Here is a 23,126-nt window from a genome sequence, read left to right as displayed (position 1 = left end):
CAAGCGGTCGTCGGTTTCTCACTTCACGGAAAATCCGCCAGGATCTCGAGCGCTATGCTCGTGATTCTCGCGGATTTTGATTCACGCAGCCATTTTTAAATCAGAGCATTCCTTGCGACCCCTCGCGGGCTGTGCTGACCATGGCTGTTAGCTGGGTAGGTGTTGCTGCGGTGGTGCTGCTGAATCGCTAAAACATAAATAAAAGAAAAATGGACTTAATCGCCCGATGATGTGATTGAACCTCGCCGGCCGCCACCCCCCCCCCCCCCGCACCACAGCCACATGCGCTCTAAATTAAGACACAATCGCGCGTGTGCACCTGTCATGCAAACGCCAACTAATTGTTTTTTAGATGATTGTGGGATGTTCATTATGTTGATAATTTCCGTACTATGGCACATACGCACAACGCGAGATTGGCCAAGAGGTGCGCTGTGCATATAAATTAAATAAAAAGATGTGCGAACATGCAAGCCCTTCCAAGTGTTCTTGCATTGCGTAGAGCGAGTGCACGAGAACGCATGGGCGCACGTCACTTTGCGCCAAACACGCCAGGATAACTTGGGTAAATTTAGGCAACAAGACTGACATTGGTGATATGCAGAAATGCGGGGCATCAGACAATCTACAATGCTTCCCGCATCTAGAATCTGTACGAATGCTTATAGGATACTGTTGATCAAAACAAAAGTTTCCAGCATCATTCAGTTACTCAAGCCTAGGTTTACAAGTGCTCGGGATCATGTTTCGAGTTCGACTGGTCAAGAATATTTTTTCTAACAAATACTATAGGAGTAGTAGAAGCAAGGTAATGAATTTTCTTGCGCAAAGATGCCGCTTGACCAAGGGCCGAACGTTTTGCTATATTGAAAACCCTGGAAAAGTGAAATAGTCGGCCTGACAAAGTATGCATAGTTTTTAATTACGATCAATATGAACTGCAGTACCAGCAGGAATATTCTCGCCGACAAAGCCACACTAACTAAACATCAGTACAGTGTTCGAATTTAAATTATTCTTTGGGGACCTGACACTGCGGCTTGACAACGCTCGACGTCCTGTGAATGTACACTTCCGCATGCAGGATTCGAACGCTTTCACTAAGTGTTTATAGAAGTTGTCGCCGGATTTACAGTTACATCTACCGCATGGGACACCGCGATGCCAACAAGCCATCTTCTACCATTTTTGGCTCGGTGTCGCATTTACCAACTCCTATGGCATCTCCATTCAAGTACCCGGCAGTCCCACATCCGACAGATTCCGCTGTGATGCGACACTCAAGCACGTTATCTTCGTTTGCCGAAGTTAGAGGCCCGGTAGGGAAGCTATGTGCCCATTGCTAATGAGACTGGGCAAAACGTTCTGATCCAGCTCTCCCCAAGAAACTGCGAGTAAAAGAAAAGAAACTATCTCCCAAACTAGTTCCTCACATCTACGGGCCTTCATGATAGCCAATAAGCGTGCTGCCAGCTACTGCTGTATACTTTCGTGGTTACTTATTTCGTGCTTTTCGTTCTTTCGTTTTCCCTCCCCTAACACTCTCTTTCTCATTTTATCGCTCCCTTTCCCCTTGTGCAGCATGTCCAACCAGATGCGCTTCTAATAATGTTCCTTAATTTCTATACATCGTTCTTTCTCTCTTGTTAGTGGTCTCTAAATGGCTGAAAATAGACAAAATCTGGAATCTCTAATGTGTTGCTGTCTAACAAAACGTAACTTCAGAAGAAATATAGTTTGCACTGAATGTGCATTACCCAGAAGTGCGTTTGCACATGACACGAATTTATCATGGATGCTCATTGCAGTGGGCTTGGTGGCACCGTCCGAGACGCAATGCTCAAACCTTTGTTCGTCTTCATACAGGTGTTCGTGCAAGGGCAAGTGCGCATCGGCGATGGCCTTCCGATACTGATTGAACATCTTCCTTCGACAACGTCATCAGTGCCATGCCTACACGTGCCCTACGCTGCGCTGATTCCGCACGTTGTCGAGTCGACTGACTCACCACCCGAGGCATCATGGGAGGTGGACCGTCCCTTCTGCGCACCGGCGACGACAGCGACGATGTCGAGACCGTATAAAACTGAGAGCCAACGGCGCGCCGACTTCAGTGGGCTTGGTGGCACCATCCGAGACGCAATGCTCAAACCTTTGTTCGTCTTCATACAGGTGTTCGTGCAAGGGCAAGTGCGCATCGGCGATGGCCTTCCGATACTGATTGAACATCTTCCTTCGACAACGTCATCAGTGCCATGCCTACACGTGCCCTACGCTGCGCTGATTCCGCACGTTGTCGAGTCGACTGACTCACCACCCGAGGCATCATGGGAGGTGGACCGTCCCTTCTGCGCACCGGCGACGACAGCGACGATGTCGAGACCGTATAAAACTGAGAGCCAACGGCGCGCCGACTTCAGTGGGCTTGGTGGCACCATCCGAGACGCAATGCTCAAACCTTTGTTCGTCTTCATACAGGTTGGTGATAAATGGTCCTTTTCTAAATGCTTGAGAACCAGCTCTGTTGGGTTAGTGGTGCTGCCAAGCCCCGGCTGTCTTTTTCGCTGTTACTGTGAATCATTGCATGTTGTGCGTTTGCTATTACAACTGAGTGGAGATGTGGAGGAAAATCCGGGGCCTAAGATTGACGAAGTTCTTAAAGTGGTTACTGAAATTCAGGCCTCTCAAACGCTTCTTCAGACCGGGTTACTTAATGTGCAGACTAGGCTGACAGAAATTGAAGGAGCACTCGCATCACTTAAACTATACCAGGAGAAGGTTGATAAGTGCGAAGTAGCAATTACGGCCGTACAGAAAGAAGTGTCACACATGGCCAAAAAACTGGATGATCTAGAAAATCGGAGCCGCCGCAATAACGTTGTCATCTTTGGTCTAAAGGAAGACAATGATGAAACTAATACATCCTTGGCAAAACATGTCACGGAGAGCATATTTAAAGAAAAGCTAGGGGTAGAGGTGCGATCACTCGAACGCATTCATCGCATTGGTAGAAAGGCTAAGAGCAAAGAACGACCAGTAATACTACGCTTGTATGACTTCTCTGAAAAAGCTGCCGTCCTTCGTAACTGTTTCAAACTGGAAACCAATACCATATCTATTTCTGAGGATTTTTCGCCAGCTGTTCGGGAAGTGCGAAAAAAATTGTGGCAGTCGTCGCAGGTTGATCGCGCGAAAGGTGAAAAGGTGAGCCTTCGGTTTGATAAAATGAAGATTGGCAACAGCTGGTACGCGTGGGACGGCGAGAAAAATAGAAGAACGGTGATTAAGCGTGCACACGTTGACGATGACGCTGTTCCGCCCGGAAATGATAAATGACCGCAAAACACAAGCCCCTTGACACTATTGTGCCTTAATGCACGTAGAATTGTGAACAAAAGAGAAAAATTAGAAGAAATTGTCTTGTTGTACTCCCCTGACATCATGGTAATTACCGAAACCTGGCTGCACCCCGACATTCATGACTCTGAAGTAGCTCCAGTGGCTTATAGCCTCCTTCGCACAGACCGTGACGGTCGCGGTGGGGGCGTAGCCCTAGTAATAAAAAATAGCGTTTTATTTCACAAACACGAGGGCATACCTGGCCATGAAAGCATCTGGTGTACCGTTAACGTGTGCGGAATGTCTATTCTGATAGGTGGTGTGTACAGGCGTCCTAACGCTTCCGTCGAATACATGATGCAATTGCACGATTTCCTCCACACCAAGGTAAATGCCAGAACCAAGCTGATATTAACCGGCGATTTCAATCTGGCAGGAATAGACTGGGATAACCTAACGTTTGGGGCTAGGGAAAAGGAAAGCTGTGACCAACTGCTGAAAATAATGTTTAGCTTCTCATTATCGCAGCTAGTTAACCATCCAACAAGGCAGCAGGGAGGCGTCGCATCAGTGCTAGACCTGGCATTTGTCTCGAACACTTTCGAACCAGAAATTAGCATAGAAGATGGTATTTCTGATCACAAAATGATTTTGTTGACCTTTTCTGGGCTGACGTCACAGGCGGGTCACCAAGATCATCCTTACACTGATTTTAAAGATTATAGAAGAGCAGATGACGTCAGCATCATAGATTATTTAGAAACTGTGTTTGAGGATTTCACACTACTGCCTTCATATGATGTTAACGGATTGTGGGAGAAATTTAAGGGTGCCGTAAAACATTGTGAAGAAAATTTTATCCCCACAATACGTAAACGAACAAATAGAAAAACACCCTGGATTACCCGCAGTATCATCCACTTGAAAAGAAAAGTGCAAAGGATGCGCAGGAAAAAACATAACCCAGGGGAAATCGCGCATCTTTCGGCTGCGTTGAAATTTGAATTAAAAAAGGCGAGAGATAACTTTTTCTCGAATACTCTGACGAACTTCATGCACAATCAGCCGCACAAATTCTGGCGCTATCTGTCAAAACCTGAAAACCCAATAGTAGAAATTGAAATCGCAGGTGTTCCTACCCATGATGCACACACTATTGCTAACGCTTTTAATGCCCATTTCCAATCCGTGTTCACACGCTCTCCCCGTCCAAGTGATGTTTCGTTTGGATCTGATCCAGCGATGCCTGACGTAGTTATAGCTGAGCCAGGCATACTGAACCTGCTCTTGAACATTGACACAAAGAAAACGCCCGGCCCCGATAATATTTCCAATACGTTTCTAAAAAGATTTGCTGCCCAACTGGCTCCGTTCTTACACAGGATTTTTGCGGCGTCTCTTCAAGCAGCTGCATTACCTTCAGACTGGCTCGTCGCAAAAGTAATCCCGATTCCCAAAGGTGGCAATAGGTTGCACATAGACACATACCGACCAATTTCTTTAACAAGCTGTTGTTGCAAATTAATGGAGCACATTATTAACAAATCCATTATTAGTTACTTAGAAAACAATAACCTGATATACCCTAAACAGCATGGCTTCAGGAAGGGCCTTTCTACAGTGACACAGCTATTGGAAATTTCGCATGACTTTGCAGAGATAATTAATTCCGGACTACAAGGAGACGCCATATTCATCGATTTCTCCAAAGCCTTCGATCGCGTGCCTCACTGTGAACTGATCGAAAAACTTAAACTTATTGGAATTGCATCTAACACTGTTGCGTGGATAGCATCATACCTCGCACTCATATCCCAATTTGTATCAGTAAACAATAATGAGTCAGAGAGCCTTGAAGTCTTTTCTGGTGTGCCACAGGGGTCCGTGCTGGGGCCATTGCTCTTTCTTGTGTATGTCAACGACATCCCATCATGTGTTGAGCCTAACGTAACCGTACGTCTTTTTGCAGATGATTGTGTTGTCTACACAACTGTTCGGTCTGTGGATGATCAAATTAAACTAAACACCTCACTAAACAGCATTGCAGATTGGTGTGATAGGTGGGGAATGAAGTTAAACATCAGTAAAACAGCATGCATCACTTTTACACATAAAAAGGTACCTAATATGTTCACTTACAACATAAGAGGCACGGCTATAATAAGATCAGATACTGTAAAATATTTGGGTGTGACATTTTCAAGCTCGCTCAAATGGGACACTCATATTGACATCACATGTGCAAAGGCATTTAAGCAGCTCAATTTCTTACGTCGGAAATTGGCAACAGCACCATCCGATGTCAAATTAACTGCGTATAAAACCCTCGTTCAACCAATACTTGAGTATGCCAGCATTGTATGGTCCCCGCAGCAGTCTTACCTCATTGATAAACTTGATAGAATACAGCGCATGGCACTTCGTTTCATTTATTCCAGATACTCTCCATACGACAGCGTCACTGCTTTACGTGAACAAGCACATATCCCGACGCTAATATCAGGACGGCGTATCGCTGCCTTGAAGTTTCTTTTCCTTCTTTATCACGGGCACATAAATATTGATAAAACAAAGTACATTAGGCCACCCTTCCAACATTCCGAAAGAACAAATCACCGTAAGTGCATCAGGCAGTTTTCTGCGCGTTGCAACACATTTAAATATTCTTTTTTTCCATCTGCAATTGAAGCCTGGAACCGTCTGCCGGAACCAATTGCACAAGTTGACTCCATTGAAGTATTTGCAACCAAGATACGTGAACTTTTTTATGATTAGGTCTGTTTCCGATTATGTACTGCTTCGCTACAACGTTGTGTTGACCAACTGTGTTTTGGCCGTTTCCCGCCACATCTTAATTGTTCGTAGCTCTTACCACTTCCCTGTATTATATGCCTTGTACTAATTGCTTTAGTCTGTCGTTTTTTTTCGCGTGTTATATCTTTCAATTGTGATAATTGGCGTGTTTCATTGCCTTCTACTTAATTGTTCGTAGCTCTTACCACTTCCCTGTATTATATGCCTTGTACTAATTGCTTTAGTCTGTCGTTTTTTTTCGCGTGTTATATCTTCTCAATTGTAATAATTGGCGTGTTTCATTGCCGTCTATTTTGACCAACATTGTTTCGTTGTTTTGATTGTGACCCACTCCTGTATGAGCCTGTAAAAGGCTTACAGTATTGCTAAATAAATAAATAAATAAATAATACCTGGATTTCTTCGGCACCCCAGACCGTAAGGGCTCTGCTCAAGTTCTTAAGGGCTTACGGATTGTACGACCGAATTTGGAAGTTCTGGAGCGTAGCATCGCATTATTGTGTGGATTTTTCTCACTTTATCTTTTTGTTCCTTCTTTCCCCTTTTATTATCTTTACCGTTTTTTCTACCAGAGGGTAGCCAGCAGGCACTTACACTGGCTAACCTGCCTGTCTTTCTTTCCCAGCGACTCCGCTAGCGACTCCGAATTCTATTCAGCGCTTATTCTGTTTTTAACTATTGTTGCGACTGTCTTGGCGATGTTTCAGACGAAACTCCCCTCTTGACAAAATGGAATCCACTGATCAACATGCAACCGAAATTCCAGGCTTCCATAAGCAACTTCTGAGTGTTTTTTTGTGCAGAATACCTCAGATACACGCACCTTACCGTGGCAACAAATTTTCATTCAATATGTACTCTTTCTTACTATTACTTTTTAGAAAAGCTCCCACATTTTGCGATACGCGTGTTCGACACAGATGTTGTTGGCCTACTATCACTTACTTGAATCCACATTGTTTTGTTAAGAAACATTGGTTGTATCACCAACGTGGAGAAGAGATATTAGAAATACCACGAACAGCTTAGAATGCAGCCGAGAAGGAAGCCCAGGAAGAAGAAACAAGTGAAGTAACCGGTAGATAGAGCAGAACAAATACTCCCACGGGCGCGTTGACTGGAACAAACGGCCGCAACAACGGCATCCCTAATGACCATGCGCATGACAACAGCAATAAGGAAATCGCAGGCATCAACATGCCATATTTTGCTGTAATACTTTTGTAAGCTTATTACACATGAAAAATTACACTTCTGTAATATTTCTTAGGACCATGCCGCTGTTCACGTAGTTCCTTCTATGAAATCAGCCACAAAGACAACGTGTCATATTGTGATTCGTTTTGAAGAGTGCATTTGTGAACGACTAAGACCATTTGATACGATCGTAAAAGCAAAAGAAAAGTATCCTCAGTAGTAGCGCAAAACTCTCTTCCCAAACGCATGGAACCAGGAGAAATACATTCGACTTTGAGGCTGTACATTACATTATAAATTTTCCAAACTGGTCCAGGTGACGGCGCGCTCCCGGCCGCCTGGAGTCCACGCTACGCTCTAATTAAAAGGCGTAGTTTGCTTTGATGCGAGCGGCTGCACGAAGGTCAATTCGCTCGCTGCTTTTGTCCCGTTTGACAGCAGCGTTTTGACAGCTCGTTTCAGCGGTCATCGAATAAGATCCGTTCATGTTGTCTTGTGGGCGCGTGACAGCATGCTTGAATTGAGTTTTACTCGTGCACAACTTTCTGTGGTTATGAAGGGAAAGCTACGGAGGCAAAGCACACAAAAGAGAGAACGCTTCTGAAAAAGAGTACAGCGTTTTAATCCACGTTAGTTTAGGTCATGGAGGACAAAACATAGGTCTTAGCAACAGCTAAATAGCTCAATACTTCTAAAGCGAAAGCTATACTGGCCGCGAACTTGCGATTTTGCCGCGGCGGTGCTCCGAGGAGGCACATGGCGTCACGCCACGCTCTTCGTCACACCGTGTTCCTCGTCACATCGCGTTCCTCATCGTTGCGTTCGCCTCCGCTCGCTTCGCCAACTGCGTCGCATGCCTGATAACATGTCGGAGGATTGAAAAGGAGAGCTCGCGTGTGCCGCAACCACAGTTGAGGTGGCAGTATGGGCTGCGACAAGTCTGATAAGCAGGAGGAGGCCTGGAATGATCACTGTGTCAAGATTAAGACTGGCAGTTCTCTGGCTGTTCATTGTGCAAAGTGTGGCTGTTCACCACTCCTTGACGACCCACGTGTGTTGAAAAGGTGCAGCAATCAGATGGCCAGAGAAATCTTTGAGATGTTTTAAATGTGTCAGTTAGGAGCCACCTGTGTTAGTTCCCCTTCCATAGCACTTTGTGATAAAGAACTTAAGTTCCTTAGAAGTTAATCAGTTTGGGCTGTGTCCACCATGTTATGGTTACTTTTATATTGTTTAATGTTACTGAAGCACGCGCAGCAGGAGTTGACCGACGATGACTCGCCTTTCCATTCTTCTTCCACCCTCTTTATGTCCGTTGAAAGTTGTATATATTTGCGCAGGCTCCAATAAAGGTATTGTTGGCAGTCAGCGCTCGTCCTGTGTACTCCCTTGTCCCTGTTTTTTTTTTCTTTTTTTGGCGCTGGTTTAAATATGAACAAAAAAGTTGTTTGGCTATGAGCAAACTCTCTCATTAACTTTCTGCGGCATCGCGAAGCCTTCTTGTTTTTAGATGTCCCATATTTACTCTAAGAAGTAAGAAAAGCATACCGCTCTGCTATAGTGGTTTGTCCAATATTGGTCATGACGCTAAACCAACACAGAAAACGGAGGGAGGCTACAGAAATCAACATAGGTAATAATTACTTTTTGTACCTTTTCTTGAGTGTATCGTGGTGTTTTTCATTCATTACGTCTGCTTTCGCTTCGCCCAATAATAGAATCACCCTTACGCCTCAACTGCTTTCACAGAGCAACCGAGGTTCAAGGTTAACAATGTTAGGCTTCTATACGCAGTCATTTAGTTATCCGCTCAGTTATTCGGGTGGCATCATAGTAAGGAGATAATATATAACCATAACAATCATTATTTCGAAGTGGAACTTGCAGCAGTTCAAGTGTTCTCTCTGTTACAGCAAAGGTAAGAGCAGTTGTTGTCATCGTCTCCATGTTGACGACTCCCCAGACCATCACCTCGTTCTTAATTTCAACTTCGCCATAAGGCGAAGGTAAAGTTTGGCAGGTTCTCCAGAACGGCTAAGCATCTAAGGCGGTACCAAGGTTTAGCTTCACTCGGGAACTCCTCGGACGGCGTCTCATCGACGAGGAATGCCGCTACTGACGCTAAGTGTCCAACTTAGAGTGGGCACAGCGAAAGCGCAAGGCGCACATCGCTGACTATGCGTCTCGTTTTTCTTGTACAGGCTTTGTTCCTGTCATCAGCCAGCTTGCTTACTGCACCTTCAGTCAAGCCGTGTACAACAGCGACAATATGCGACATCGACGGTGAAGCTGCATGCGTTCCTTCATACACGGATGATGCAGCGATTACAAGTCACGGGTTCCTGACGTCAGCAGATTCAACTTCTATAAAGGCAGCACCAAACGATGGACTTGCCAGTGGGCACGGCGAAAGCGCAAGGCGCACATCGCTGACTATGCGTCTCGTTCTTCTTGTACAGGTTAGTTACAATAATACAATACGCAGTGATGATAGATTTCTGATTGTACTGCCATGCCCACTTGTGTGTATGAGTATTGCATATGAGTGTTTGAATTCTTGCAAGCTCTGAGTATGTGGCGATATAGAGGAGAACCCGGGTCCAACCGTCGAGGAAATGTTCCAGTCATTAATAAGTGGCCAACAGGCAATTAGAGAAGACATCGCTTCTTTGAAAGAACGCCCTGAGTCAACGGAGAAAGCGATACATGGTTTTGAAAAGCGTTTGAGCAACTTGGAAGGCAGTATGATTGAATCAAAAGCAAAAAACCACGAGAACGAAGAAGTAAATGTGTCTGTGATTGTGGTACAGGAAATACTTAAAACGCAACAAGAAAAACTTATGGATTTGGAAAACTGCAGCCGCCGTTCGAATTGGGTAGTTTTTGGAATTTCTGAGGATCCGAATGAAACAGAAGCGGTACTGCGCAATAAGGTTGTCCGGGATGTCTTTCAAGATAAGTTAGGAATAAACTGTACATCTGTGGTGCGAATTCAGACTTGGGAACGCACCCAATCGAAGGTCAGTCATTGCGTTCTTACAGGATTATTCTGAAAAACAAGCGCTCTTGAAAAACGCACGCAAATTGAAGGGAACAGGCATATCGTCGCAAAACGAATATTGTGCAGACACGCTGCGCAAGCGCCGTCTGCTCTGGAGCAGTGCGAAGGAAGAAAAAGACAACGGAAGAAAAGTTAGGCTTATTCATGATAAGATTGACGTTGATGACTTGTTCTATTGGGATGACGTACAGCACACACGGAAACTCATTGCAAAGAAAAAAGAGAGCACATAATTGCGACCAAACTACACCTACTAGCAGTCACAGTCGAAGCAGTTTTGGCTGCTTTCACTAAATGCCCAAAGTATATTCAACAAAATAAAGAAACTGCAAGATATTTTACTAGTATACGATCCTCATGTGTGTGTTATATCAGAAACTTGGTTGCACGACGGGGTAAATGATGATGAAATCGTTTCGCCAAACCATCAGCTGTTTAGAAAAGATAAGTCCTCCCGAGGTGGTGGCGTCGCAGTTATTGCAAAGAATAGTGTTGTTGAAGGAAATTAGATCAGATAGATAATCATGAAAGTTTGTTTTTGATTGTCTCTGTTTAGGGTGTGCCATTCATATTATGTTCCGTGTATCCGACACCAAATGCTGATGATCACTTTATGCAACAGTTATATGATCACCTTTTGAAATATAGAGAAAAAAACTTATTAATTACTGGTGATTTTTATCTCCCACAAGTAGAATGGCAAAATTGGAGTTACGGACACAGTCTTTCCTCTGACTTACTCATTGATATCATGCTAACTTTCAGTCTTCAGCAGGTTGTCAGCGTATGTACTCGAGGAGGGAATATTCTTGACCTCTTATTCCTCAGCGAAGTTTTTGGCAAAGGAACTGTCGAAATAGAAACTGGCATTTCCGACCATAAACTGATTTATTTTTCGCCACCGATGACCGTGAATAATGTCGGACTACCCCGAAAAGACACACAGATTAGGGATTATGTTAAAGCACATGATGAATCGATTATTGATTACTTGGACCTGCACCTTAACATTGTCCAGGATGATGTCGAGCTTTCATGGCAAAGGTTCAGGGAGACTGTTACTTATTGTATTGAAAGATTTATTCCATTGAAGGCGGTCAAGAAACATCCATCAAACCCTTGGATCAACAGAGATATCATTCAAACTAGGCGGAAGCTTAAAAGAATGAAACGAAAACAAAAAAAAACAAGAAGTTCGCAAGTCACACAATTAAAAAATGAATTACTGGGAAAAGTGGAAGCAGCGTGAGGAAGATGCTTCAGTCATAGTCTTGCTGATATCATTTCAAATGCTGCACAAATATTTTGGCGCTATTTAAGTCAGTCAAAAGAGGCAGAATATAAAATAAACATTATAGGTAAAATTATTGAAGACGCACACATGATTGCTGAGCATTTTAATGATTACTTCGGCAGTGCATTCTCGGACCTTGATGATTTCGAACGGTCCAATACAAATAGATCTGTCTTGCATGATATAACGATTTCCCGAGAAGGTGCCTTGGAAATGGTCTTAATATCAAAGTTAGGAAATCTGCAGGCCGTGACAAGCTTCCGAATGCGTTTTTACGAAGGTATGCGGAACAGATATGTGTGTTCTTAACAGATTTTTTCAAATTATCCTTACACATAGCAGAGATACCATCAGATTGGCGTAAGGCAAGAGTTGTCCCAATTCATAAAAAGGGCGATCACCTCACAGTGTCAAATTATCGTCCTGTTTCTATTACAAGCACATGCAGCAAATTATTGGAGCGCATTGTTGCAGGCTTTATTCGTCAGTTTTTGACAGATCACAATGTCCTATCCCCACTACAGCATGGGTTCAGAAAGGGATTATCGACTTCAACTCAGCTTGTGTCAGTAGTTCATGAAATCTCCGAAGTACTTGACTCGTCCGGACAAGTTGACATGCTCTTTTTAGATTTTAGCAAAGCGTTCGATAAGGTAGCCCACGGAAAATTTGTCTACAAGCTCGAGTGCATTGGTCTTCCATAAAATATTATATCATGGATCCAAGCCTATCTCCGACCCAGGCAGCAGTTTGTAGAAATTAATAATTGTTTCTCAAGTGTCCGTCAGGTAACTTCAGGTGTACCGCAAGGCAGCGTATTAGGACCGCTTTTATCTTTAATCTATATTAATGACATAATAGACGCTATCCCCGATGATGTGCATGTCAATCTATTTGCGGATGACTGCGTCATATTTAAAAAAATCGCTTCACGAAACGATCACGCAAGCTTGCAGAAATCGGTCATGGCAATTTCCAATTGGTGCAAACTTTGGGGCATGGAATTAAACGCACATAAAACAGCCTTGCTGCGAGTAACAAGAAAAGAGGAACCTAGTATATTTTCCTATGTTCTAAACGACACAAAAATAACTGACGTCGAACAATACGAATACTTAGGCGTCACATTCACTAACAGATTCTCCTGGTCAGACCATATTTCCCTTACATGTTCAGCGGCTTTGCGGAAATTATGGTTCTTGAAAAGGAACCTAAAAAGGCACCGGTAAACACAAGAATTTTAGCATATACACATTCGTGCGATCGAAACTTGAATACGCAGCGGTTGTATAGGATCCTCATACCAAAAAGGACATCATGAATTTGGAACGTGTACAAAGGAAGGCCATTAGATTTATCTTTGGAATATATAAAAGAGAGGATTCCCCGTCCTTACTAATGCTTCACTAGAACACAGGTGCAAAGTTAGTCGTCTCCAGTTTTTACATAACATCATAAATGGAAAAACCGGGCTTCAAATACCTCAATATGTAACGCCTCTTAATGCACGAAAAACAAGACACAGACACAACTTTTCCCTTACGCCATTATTTGCTAAAACAAAATCTCACATGAATAGTTTTTATCCGCGTACTACAAACGAATGGAATTCTCTCCCTGTTGAAGTACTTCAATCGTGGAACTTCACAATTGCGTTGGAGAACTATTTTTCACATAAAATACCACAACCATGAACACAAATGTTTTCACTATTTTTCTCGTTTTCATATGTGAAATTTCCAGTATTTAGTTATGTTTAGTGTCTGATTGTTGTTTGGCACAGCGTTTTGATCCACATATAAATTCAAATGTGCGATTACTTTGTTGTAGTCACTGTGCTAAGGGAAGCATTGTGATCTTTGTAACGTGGCTATGGGATGCATCATTTTCATGCAGTGTTTATATATACATTTTTTATTATCTTTGTTGCATTGTTATTACCTTGTCAACTGTATTACCCCTCCTGCATGGGCCAGTATGTTGGCCTGCAGTATGAATAAATAATAATAAAAATAATAATAATAACTGGACGCCGCTCGAAAAGGAAGACATAAGCGCTTTTAACACGAACTGTACTGTGTGTTCCGTTCGGACTACTGCACGCACCACGATGTGGTACGCGCACAGCTGCTCACCAGGAACGCTAGTGCCAGACTGCACAACCCTCATGCCACCAAGCTAGGAAGAATGGCAATCTGGCTCCGCTGCAGAGCCAATTTTACAGAGCGTGAAGGTGCGCCCACATGGCTGCATCGTATTTCCAAATAAATGCGCTGCGTTTGATTTTTTATATGCACAAAAAAATTAACCGAGGTTTGTTCGCGGTTGCGAGACCCGATTTAATTTTTACTAATCCACCGCATAAAATTTTAAAGAACTGCGTTATGACTGCATTTATTTTGCCGCGATCATACAAGGAACTCTTTGTACGCCTATAACAAATAATATAATAGTAATTTATAAAAAAATTGTTATTATTCAGCCCGAATTGGCCTACTGCAGGACTAAGGCCCATCCAAGAGATATCCAATTATGCACGTACACATACATGGTTGGTAGTATGAGGTCATGAGCAGCAGCTTTCTGATAAACTCTCAAACAACTAAAATAATTAAAGAAAGTAACCTGCAGTGCGAAATGCTAACCTTTGTGGCGAAGCGCACTGGGATACGCAGTGGTTGAAAGGGAGGCGAGAAATTCTACGGAGGATGTGACCCAGGGTTTTTTTGCGTTGAGGACATGTTTGCGATTGCGAGAGTCATCATCATCATCATCAGCCTCGTTACGCTCACTGCAGGGCAAACGCCTCTCCCATACTTCTCCAACAACCCCGGTCACGTACTAATTGTGGCCATGCCGTGCCTGTAAACTTCTTAATCTCATCCGCCCACCTAACTTTCTGCCGCCTGCTGCTACGCTTCCCTTCTCTTGGGATCCAGTCCGTAACCCTTAATCACCATCGGTTATCTTCCCTCCTCATTACATGTCCTGCCCATGCCCATTTCTTTTTCTTGATTTCAACTAAGATGTCATTAACTCGCGTTTGTTCCCTCACCCAATCTGCTCTTTTCTTATCCCTTAATGTTACACCTATCATTCTTCTTTCCATAGCTCGTTGCGTGGTCCTCAATTTGAGTAGAACCCTTTTCGTAAGCCTCCAAGTTTCTACCCCTAGGTGAGTACTGGTAAGACACAGCTATTATATACTTTTCTCTTGAGGGATAATGGCAACCTGCTGTTCATGATCTGGGAATGCCTGCCAAACGCAACCCAGCCCATTCTTATTCTTCTGATTATTTCCGTCTCATGATCTGGATCCGCCGTCACTACCTGCCCTATGTAGTTGTATTCCCTTACGGCTTCCAGTGCCTCGCTGCCTATTGTAAATTGCTGTTCTCTTCCGAGACTGTTAAGCATTACTTTAGTTTTCTGCAGAATAATTTTTAGACCCACTCTTCTGCTTTGCCTCTCCAGGTCAATGAGCGAGAGTAGATTGCGAGAGTAGCCAGAGGTAAGTTGGTGCTGGGAGGCGGATTTGTTGTTGGACTTCGCGGGGGATCAAGAGAACGCATCCATGTCAGATTCATAGCACCCGGACAGATAAACGACGCGAATGTCGAAATGTTGTAAAAAGGAATCCTACAACCAAGGAACCAGAGGGATTCTTGCGGGAAGCCTGTCAACAGAGTGCGTAGTGGCATCCCACCATGTCGAAAGTCTGGGCGTACAAATAATGACTAGATATGCCTAATGCCGAAGCACTCGCGAGACGCTGTTTTTCGGTGACCAAGTAATTAGCTTTCGCCTTGGTGACGAAGCTGCTCGCCTAGGAACCAACATGTTCCCGGAAGCCTGGCTTGTATTGCGAGAACTGCACGAAGACTAACACCATTGGCTTTCATATGTATTTCGGCAAAAGCAATCGCTGGCAAAGTAAGCACAGGGTGCATGGCCGTAAAGGCTCCATTGCAGGCTTGTTAGACATCTGTTGTCACTGTGTCCAGTGAGATAGGTCGCCAGTGCCAGCCCGCAACAGTTTAAGCAGGCTATGATGGCAACAATATGAGCACAACTCACAGCGCTCCTAAGTTCTTTTACGGTAGATGGCTTCGGGAACTCGTGAACAGTATGGATATTTTAAGGGTCGGAAATAATTCCAATTTTGAGACGACGTGACCCAGCAGTGAGCCGGCGTGCCTCGATATGACATTTATTCAGGATAAGTATATGACAGGTGTTTCTCAGGCAGAGGAGAATCATGCGTAGATGATTGAGATGCGTCCTGAAACCAAGGTAAAACACGACGACACCATCCGATCACGCAGATGCATCTTCCACTCCAGGCCACGTAAGCTTCTACCCATAATTCCCTCAAATTTCGCAGGTGCATTGCAAAGTCCGAATTGCATAACTGTAAATTCATGCAAGCCAACCGGAGTGATAAATGCCGCTTTTGGAAGATAACAATCTACCATTACGAATGCCCGATGGCTCGAGTGCAAGTACATGGAAGAAAATAATTAAGTACTTTGAACCTACTCGTGGGCGTTGTCTATTTGGAGAAGAGGATGCACGTCACCGCCATACACGGGTGCAAAAATTCCTACACGTTCAACAAACACTTCAATAACATTGGCAGGAGGAAAGCGGGGGATCCCACATGTGGACAATGAAGCACTTCATAATTCAGGAACTGTGGGAGTTACATTTCCGCATCAATAGCAGCGGGCTGGTGATCCACAGGTGAAGAGAATGGCGGCGTGAGGGGGGTAGTGACGGGAAGTCAAGAAGTAGAATCGGGAGGGTGCTAGACGTCACATGGGTAGACTTCAGGTGGAAGGTGCGACAGGCCATCGGGAAGGCTTAGTCCGGAAATCTTTCTGCACTCGAGACCCAGGTGAAGCTGCCACGGCAGACTTGCGCAACATTACCTGAAATTGCGCAAGCGTAACCGACCGACCGGTTGTCCGTAGTGTGGCAAGAACTTTCGCCCTGCTGCTGCACACGACCACGTAGGCGTTTTTAGACTTCGAGCTTGAGCATTGTGGGGAGGCTAAACACTTCTACGATCTTATCTTGAAATGTGTGCAATTGCTCAAATCAGACTCGTGGTTATGAAAACAAAGGCTAGCGCTGTCTGTAAGGTAGAAAAGGACTTCTTTCAGATTTGTGGTATCATTGCAGATGTTTTGCGTGCTCACCCATTCAGACGACAAGAACCAATCTTCTATGTCCTCATCATCGGTTCGGGTAAAAAAAACTGGATTACACTGGCGAAGCACGCCGGCCGCGGCGATTGCACGGAAACTTGTGGGTTGGTTCCCAACAGGCATTGCTGGAGCTGTGCGCAACATTTGGTTTCCGAGTTCGAAGCTTGAACGGCACCTCAGCCACTATTATAGGGTAATTTATTCTTGAGAAGAACCAGTGCAGCATAAACGAAAAATTTGGAGGACGCTTAAGCTTCGTCTTTAATAGTGTAAGATGATAGATTTCAAGGATCCCTGACTGCTTGTCACGCTTTTCGGCAACCGCAGCTTTCTTGCAGTTTCAAAGAAGCGAGCGCCATGATGTTGCAAGAAACCAATCGGGCCGAGCCGCTCAGAAAAAGGGTTTTCGCTTGAGTTTCCGTGTAACAGAATTGTGTTTACTCGTACATTCGAATTAAGCACCGATACTAGCATGCATGTAGTTTGTGTTTACGTCATCCTTTAGAATTTTTCTTACGTATTTACTTTGAGGAGTTCAATTAGTCCATTAACACATGTGCGCCAGGCAAACGGCCTGCGTGGTTGCAGTTCGGAATGCTTTGTTGCTAAGAGACATTTGAGATCGTCATCGGATTTTTTTGCGGCACGGGGCCCTCAACGCTGTCGTGGTAAGACAATAGTATCGACGCCAACAGCTCGCATTCTGCGCTCGCCTCGCATATCAATAACCATGTCCAGCGTTGCTTGCTTCTGTCTTGTTGACGACAAACACAACAACATAAATAATAATAAGAATAATAAACACGTATAATAACCACTTCAAAACAAAGATCTCTTCCAGACACCTTTAATTACCGCTGTACGAATGCACGGTAGGTATTCTCAGGTCGTAAATGGCAGCAGGTGAACATACTTTTCCCTTATTCAACTAAATGTACGTAATGAGTTGCTGGAACCTTGTAAAAGTGGCGGCTACTTTTGTAATCAATAATGAGGTCCACACTCTAGAGTACTCGAAAACAAGTTCGCTTGGGTACTCCACAAGTCATGCCACAGAAACTGCTACTAGGACAATGCATTTGTATGTTCGAAGACAGGCCGCAGACATCAGAGTTTCGTGTCCCTCAAGTGAACTGAACAAGGATTTCCATATAGTTGAAGGATAGAGTAGAAACTTTGGCAACGTACCGATGAAACTAAAGTAAATATCTTGTGCCTGCCTCCGTATGTTCTTCAGACCGAATGTTTTGTTCTCGTGCTAGACCGTAAGGTAAATCCAATCCCCGGTTCATTTGTTGCACATGGTGGGGAGTTATTATATATCTGGTTTTTCAAAATAAAAGGTAGTTGCAATTGCAGCATATCTTTTGTTAGCCTATTCTGCTTCTTTTTTTCGAGTTTCTGAGGACTGCTACACATATGACAAGATTGATTTTTTTTTTTTGCACCCACACTGAGATTTCATGAAGAAATTGTAAACAGTGTTGTAGCGGGGGCAGAAGGGGGATAAACCATGCTACATTCTAATCTCCCAAAAATTAAGGAAGAAGAAAACAAGGATAATGAATTTGTAAGTTCGAAGATACTGCAGACATCAGAGTTTCTTTTCCCTGATGTGAACTGAACAAAGACTTCTATATAATGGAAGAACAAAGTAGAATCTTTGTCAGCGTACCATTGCAACCAAAGTAAGTATCTCGAGCCTGCCTCCATACGTTCTTCAACGAAATTTTTTTCCAGAAAGAAACGCCCTCAGAGACGTGGAAAAAGCAACATAACTGTCTCTGCAGGCGCTGTCAAAGTAAGGAACTTGGCTCTCAATATATCACAAGCAAGCAGCTGAGGAAGTTAATAGGAAGACGTGTACATTGTTGACAACAGCTCTGCTCTGAACAGTCTTGATGCGCGAATAATATAACTGCAAATAAAAAAAAACGATAGGAATTCAGAGCAAGCAAGCACGTCAGACGTTCAGCGCGCCAATTATTGCGACAGGGAGGACATTGTCTTTTTTTCCGCTTCTTTTGTTCAAAAACTTCTTGGTCGCACGCCTCATCTTTTTGCGCGCTGTAACCAGGAAACACGACAGCGTTGCTTTGTTTTCAGCGCACATCTAACGCGCAAGCTCTTGAGTTTCAGGGTCTCTGAGAAAGAAGTGTCTAGCCGTACTGAGAGGCAAACATTACTGTAATTTCGCTTGCATACTTTCTTCTCCGCCCTTGTTCAGTCACTTGGCCTTTTGAGATGCTAGATACAATAGGAAGACTTTGTCCAAGACTGAAACAATTCAAAGGCCATGAGATGCTGTCGACGTGTAAAAAAAAAAGACCTCGCAGAGCGAGCATGGGGAAAAGTAATTGAGTGGGCGATGCGTTCACGTGTTCTTGTTACCTTTTTATCCAAATTCTTCACCAAGGCTTAGCTAATTTATAAAACGGTGCAAGCGTTTCACAGTTTGTATCTCCCGTATGCACGTGTCTATGCTTAGCCCGTTTTTTTTTTCTTTACAACAGATGAAGAGCCTGCGACTCACGTTTACTAATGGTGCATAAGGACAAAGTGGCGTAGATGCGTTTTTATATCCACGTTTTTAGTAGACTGATTGTTGGAACTTTAACAGAGGCTGTAGGACGGACTGTTGGCTGCACGAATGACTTGTAGGTTTGCTCTAGGAGAGCAGGCGTTGCATTCACCATGTGTACAAAGTGGTGAAATTGGATTCGCACGTCGTCTGCGTGTTTCTGGGTAGGCTCATACGAAATAAGGCAGCCTCTGTATTTGTATAGAGCATCTGAAAAAGATCGCGTGCAGAATATCTGTGGTCAAATAGTAACCAGTCATGCAGCAATTGTTAGGGCCTCATTACGTGCGTATATCATTGTACTTTTACTTCTAAGTAGCTTGTAATTACGTCGCAGTCTTACAGGTCGTCCTGGCATTTGTAAGGTTGCGAAGGATTTCATGGCATTATCACGTAGCTCAAGGAAGACAAAGTGGAAGTTTTTCCCAGATTCCTCTGCATCGGGAAATCACCCCGTTTATGGCAAGGAAGAGAAATACATTTATGGTGTCGGTCGTAAGAAAGTGTTGAACAAATCTTTTCATATTAGGGCTGGGTGGCTCCTGAAAAGCAGTGCCTAACTGCGATTTTCTGAAAACTTAATTTTTCAGCAGCAACCGCGCAAATGAGCAGGATGTCACAGAGGGAAGCAGAGTCGACACTGAACAACCAATGGGCGTTCATGCGACCGACCGACCGACCGACCGACCGACCGACCGACCGACCGACCGACCGACCGACCGACCGACCGACCGACCGACCCACCGACCCACCGACCGACCGACCAGAAGAACAGAAAAGACGCGACAGGAGCCTGCGTGGAAGTATTGGAACAAAATTACTCTAATTTGAGAAATATTTCCTTTCGAAGTGAAGTGGATGTGTAGGTTACGCCTGTGCCGCCACTTTTTGGGAGTTAGAACGCTTCGCTTAGAGGTCCTCTATTCTCATCATGGTATTTTGTCCCCTTCGTTCAATCATTATAAAGAGCGGCGTTCACAGCAACAATCAAAGCAATGCATTCACAGGTAGCCATCTATTGCTTGCTTACTGGTCTTTTTTAAGTGTTCGCGCATGTGATCGTTCACTGAACGCCCTGTTTCTCTGTCATAACAACCTCCACAGTAAAGAAAAATTATTGCAACAACGTTATAGCAGCACTCATCTAACTACTGCATATGTTCTATTTTTTCGCAGCTACTTTTAGTCTCAGTCTCTAGATTGACTTTTTGGAAAAGGCTACCAAGCTTGTTTGCGGAAGTGTACAGCAACTTAACATGTGTGCTGTTAACAACCTTACTTATGTTTGGCGATATCTTGTGCTCGTAACTAATTGCCGCAGCACCATGCGAATACCGGCTCCCAAGTGGAGCGGCCACAAGATTCGTGCATTCCAATTCTGATAGAAGCCACTCCGTGGTGCTCGTCAGCAAATTCAAGGGAAAACTTGCAAGTTCTAGATTTGCTCTCTGGGATACGAAGCTGCCTGCCTGGTGATCGCAAAGCCTGTTAAAGGCTATTTTCATACGTGCTATTTGCGGCATTCAGAGTACTATACTTAAGTGAGTAGATATGTACGCACAAAGGCTTTTGCTAGACGGCGGGGCGCACTGCCAACATAAGTTGTCGTCTGAGAAAGGGAGATTCAAAGCTAAAAACAGTAGTCTCTGTTCTGATGGATTGACTTGATTTTCTTCTTTAGCGGTACGTTTTTTGCCTGAATAATATTTTCAAGATCGCTTTTAACAGACCATAGAGTTTCAACCCCTGATGTAAATTACTCGTTGAGGTGGCCATTAGCTCTACAAGAAATTATTTATTTAAATTTTCATAATCACAATAGATATGCCAATTAGTGTTTTAATTACGTACTTTACAACTGATATTTAAATCTATTAATCGTAGCTAGTGAGTCTACAAGCCGTATCCCCTCGCGACAAATTGTGAGGTTGGCCCCGGTTTCAAGGTAGGCAGCATCACACTAGCGGTTAAAATGCGCTGTTACCCTTCCTTTTATTGCGACAGCAATTATTGTTGCTGTCGCCACACACTCCAAGTGCATTTGTGGCGCCGCCATCACCTTCACCGTGAGGTTCCGTATAAAATCGAACGGCGATAAAACCATCGCCGCGCACCGTACGCTGTATATGCGAGTGAAAGCGTGAGAGTGAGTCGGGGAACGGGGTTCAATTTCGCGTGCGTGATCGAGGAACGCGGCAGGATGCCTGCCCTCTCTTACGTACACGAGGAATCGGGGTCAGGCTACGAAGTAGGGGTGTTCTTCTCCGGCAACCGCTAAGGTGCCTCGATGTCTTCCTCGCCCGCCGCTCCGTACAGAGTGGGCGCAACTGCGGCGTCTACTACGGCGTTGGCCACACGAGTCGCGGACGCCGTAGGGACGCGTTGCCGGGGCTCGTGTGTCTTTTAAGCAACCTGCAAAGCAGCCAGACTACGCGCCTGCTCAGGTGTCATCTTATAAGCAATATGCGATGTTCCTAGAGCACGCGTAGTGCCGGTAGGTTCGTACGCGCTGCGTTTTGAACGTCTCGTTCGCGTTGAAGCGAGAGATGCACGCAGGTCAATTTTCTTGCTGCTCCCGCGATGCCAAACTCCAGAATATTGACGGTGGGTTTCCGCACTCATCACGCGAGATTAAAAAAAAAGTAATTATGGGGTTTTACAAGCCAAAACCACTTTCTGATTACGAGGCACGCCGTAGTAGAGGACTCCGGAAATTTCGACCATCTGGCGTTCGTTAACGAGCACCTAATTTGGAGTACACGGGTGTTTTCGCACATCGACCCCATCGAAATGCGGCCTCCGTGGCCGGGATTCGATCCCGCGACCTCGTGCTTGGCTGTCCAAATCAAGCAAGGTGTTTTCACGTTAACCTTTGCACTTGTGACACCATGTTGGTTAAATTAATTAAAACACGTAGGTGGGATAGTTGGTTAGAATCCATGATATAATGTGCAAGAGCGACTGAAGGAGGACGTGGAAAGAAATGGACACACGAAGAGAGCACTGTTTCCATGTGTCTGTTTATACATCCTCATTGCGTCACGCTTACATATTCTATCCTTAAACAAGAAAGGGGCTGACAGATGGAATAGCACACTGTGGCATAAAGTTTGTAAACAGGGGTGAAGTGCCTCAGACAGGCTGGCCAACGTTTCGATAGGAGGACCTATCTTCGTCAAAGGCGGCCTCGTCATCCTCGGCGTGTTACTTTTAAAGGGTTAGTGCAGTGACGTCACGTGCGGGTGTTGTCGCTGGCGGCTGGTTTTAAAGAGAGAGATTACAAGAGGGAACAGGCACTGTCGTCCGACGTCTGTGAGCCTCATTCTCAAGACGAAGGGACAAGAGCGTGAGAGTGGGCACGCGGGGAGAAAAGAAAAGAAATAGAAGCAGAAAAAAAGGGAAAAAAAGGAAAAAAAGGGGGTGGAAGCCAGGGTGGCACCAAGACACAAAAGGGGGGGGGGAGTGAAAGAAAAAGAAAGAGAAAAATGAAACCTTTAAGAAACACGGCGGCTTGGGAGCGTGTTGGGGATGCGAAAGGTTAGGAGGCATTCAAGGGGATTCGTTGGCGGCATGTTTTTGAGGCATTAGAACGGCCGGTCAAGCGGTCTGTGCGCGAGTAACACAAGAGAC

General features: G+C 44.5%; 1 protein-coding gene across 1 annotated transcript; it reads left to right on the top strand.

Moving 5' to 3' along the window:
- The first annotated feature begins 1,832 nt into the window (after positions 1 to 1,832).
- LOC139059171 (uncharacterized) lies at positions 1,833 to 20,496 on the top strand. The gene is made up of 4 exons (XM_070537183.1): positions 1,833 to 2,478; positions 9,552 to 9,809; positions 18,656 to 18,716; positions 20,087 to 20,496. The coding sequence occupies exons 1-4, from the start codon at positions 1,837 to 1,839 to the stop codon at positions 20,320 to 20,322; spliced, it is 1,197 nt and encodes a 398-aa protein (XP_070393284.1). The 5' UTR covers positions 1,833 to 1,836; the 3' UTR covers positions 20,323 to 20,496.
- Positions 20,497 to 23,126: the final 2,630 nt, after the last annotated feature.

This window comes from Dermacentor albipictus, chromosome 1, assembly GCF_038994185.2.
Source record: "Dermacentor albipictus isolate Rhodes 1998 colony chromosome 1, USDA_Dalb.pri_finalv2, whole genome shotgun sequence".
In the NCBI taxonomy this organism is placed as follows: Eukaryota; Metazoa; Arthropoda; class Arachnida; order Ixodida; family Ixodidae; genus Dermacentor; species Dermacentor albipictus.
Note: the sequence above shows the minus strand (reverse complement) of the source record. Positions and strands in the feature narration are given on the sequence as shown.

Bases quoted from the DNA above. Each gene is read 5' to 3' on its own strand.
- LOC139059171 (XM_070537183.1), top strand. From the start codon at position 1,837: ATGCTCAAACCTTTGTTCGTCTTCATACAGGTGTTCGTGCAAGGGCAA. The intron at 2,479-9,551 runs GTTGGTGATAAA...TTTCTTGTACAG, and splicing joins CTTTGTTCGTCTTCATACAG to GCTTTGTTCCTGTCATCAGC. The intron at 9,810-18,655 runs GTTAGTTACAAT...ATTTTTTTCCAG, and splicing joins GTCTCGTTCTTCTTGTACAG to AAAGAAACGCCCTCAGAGAC.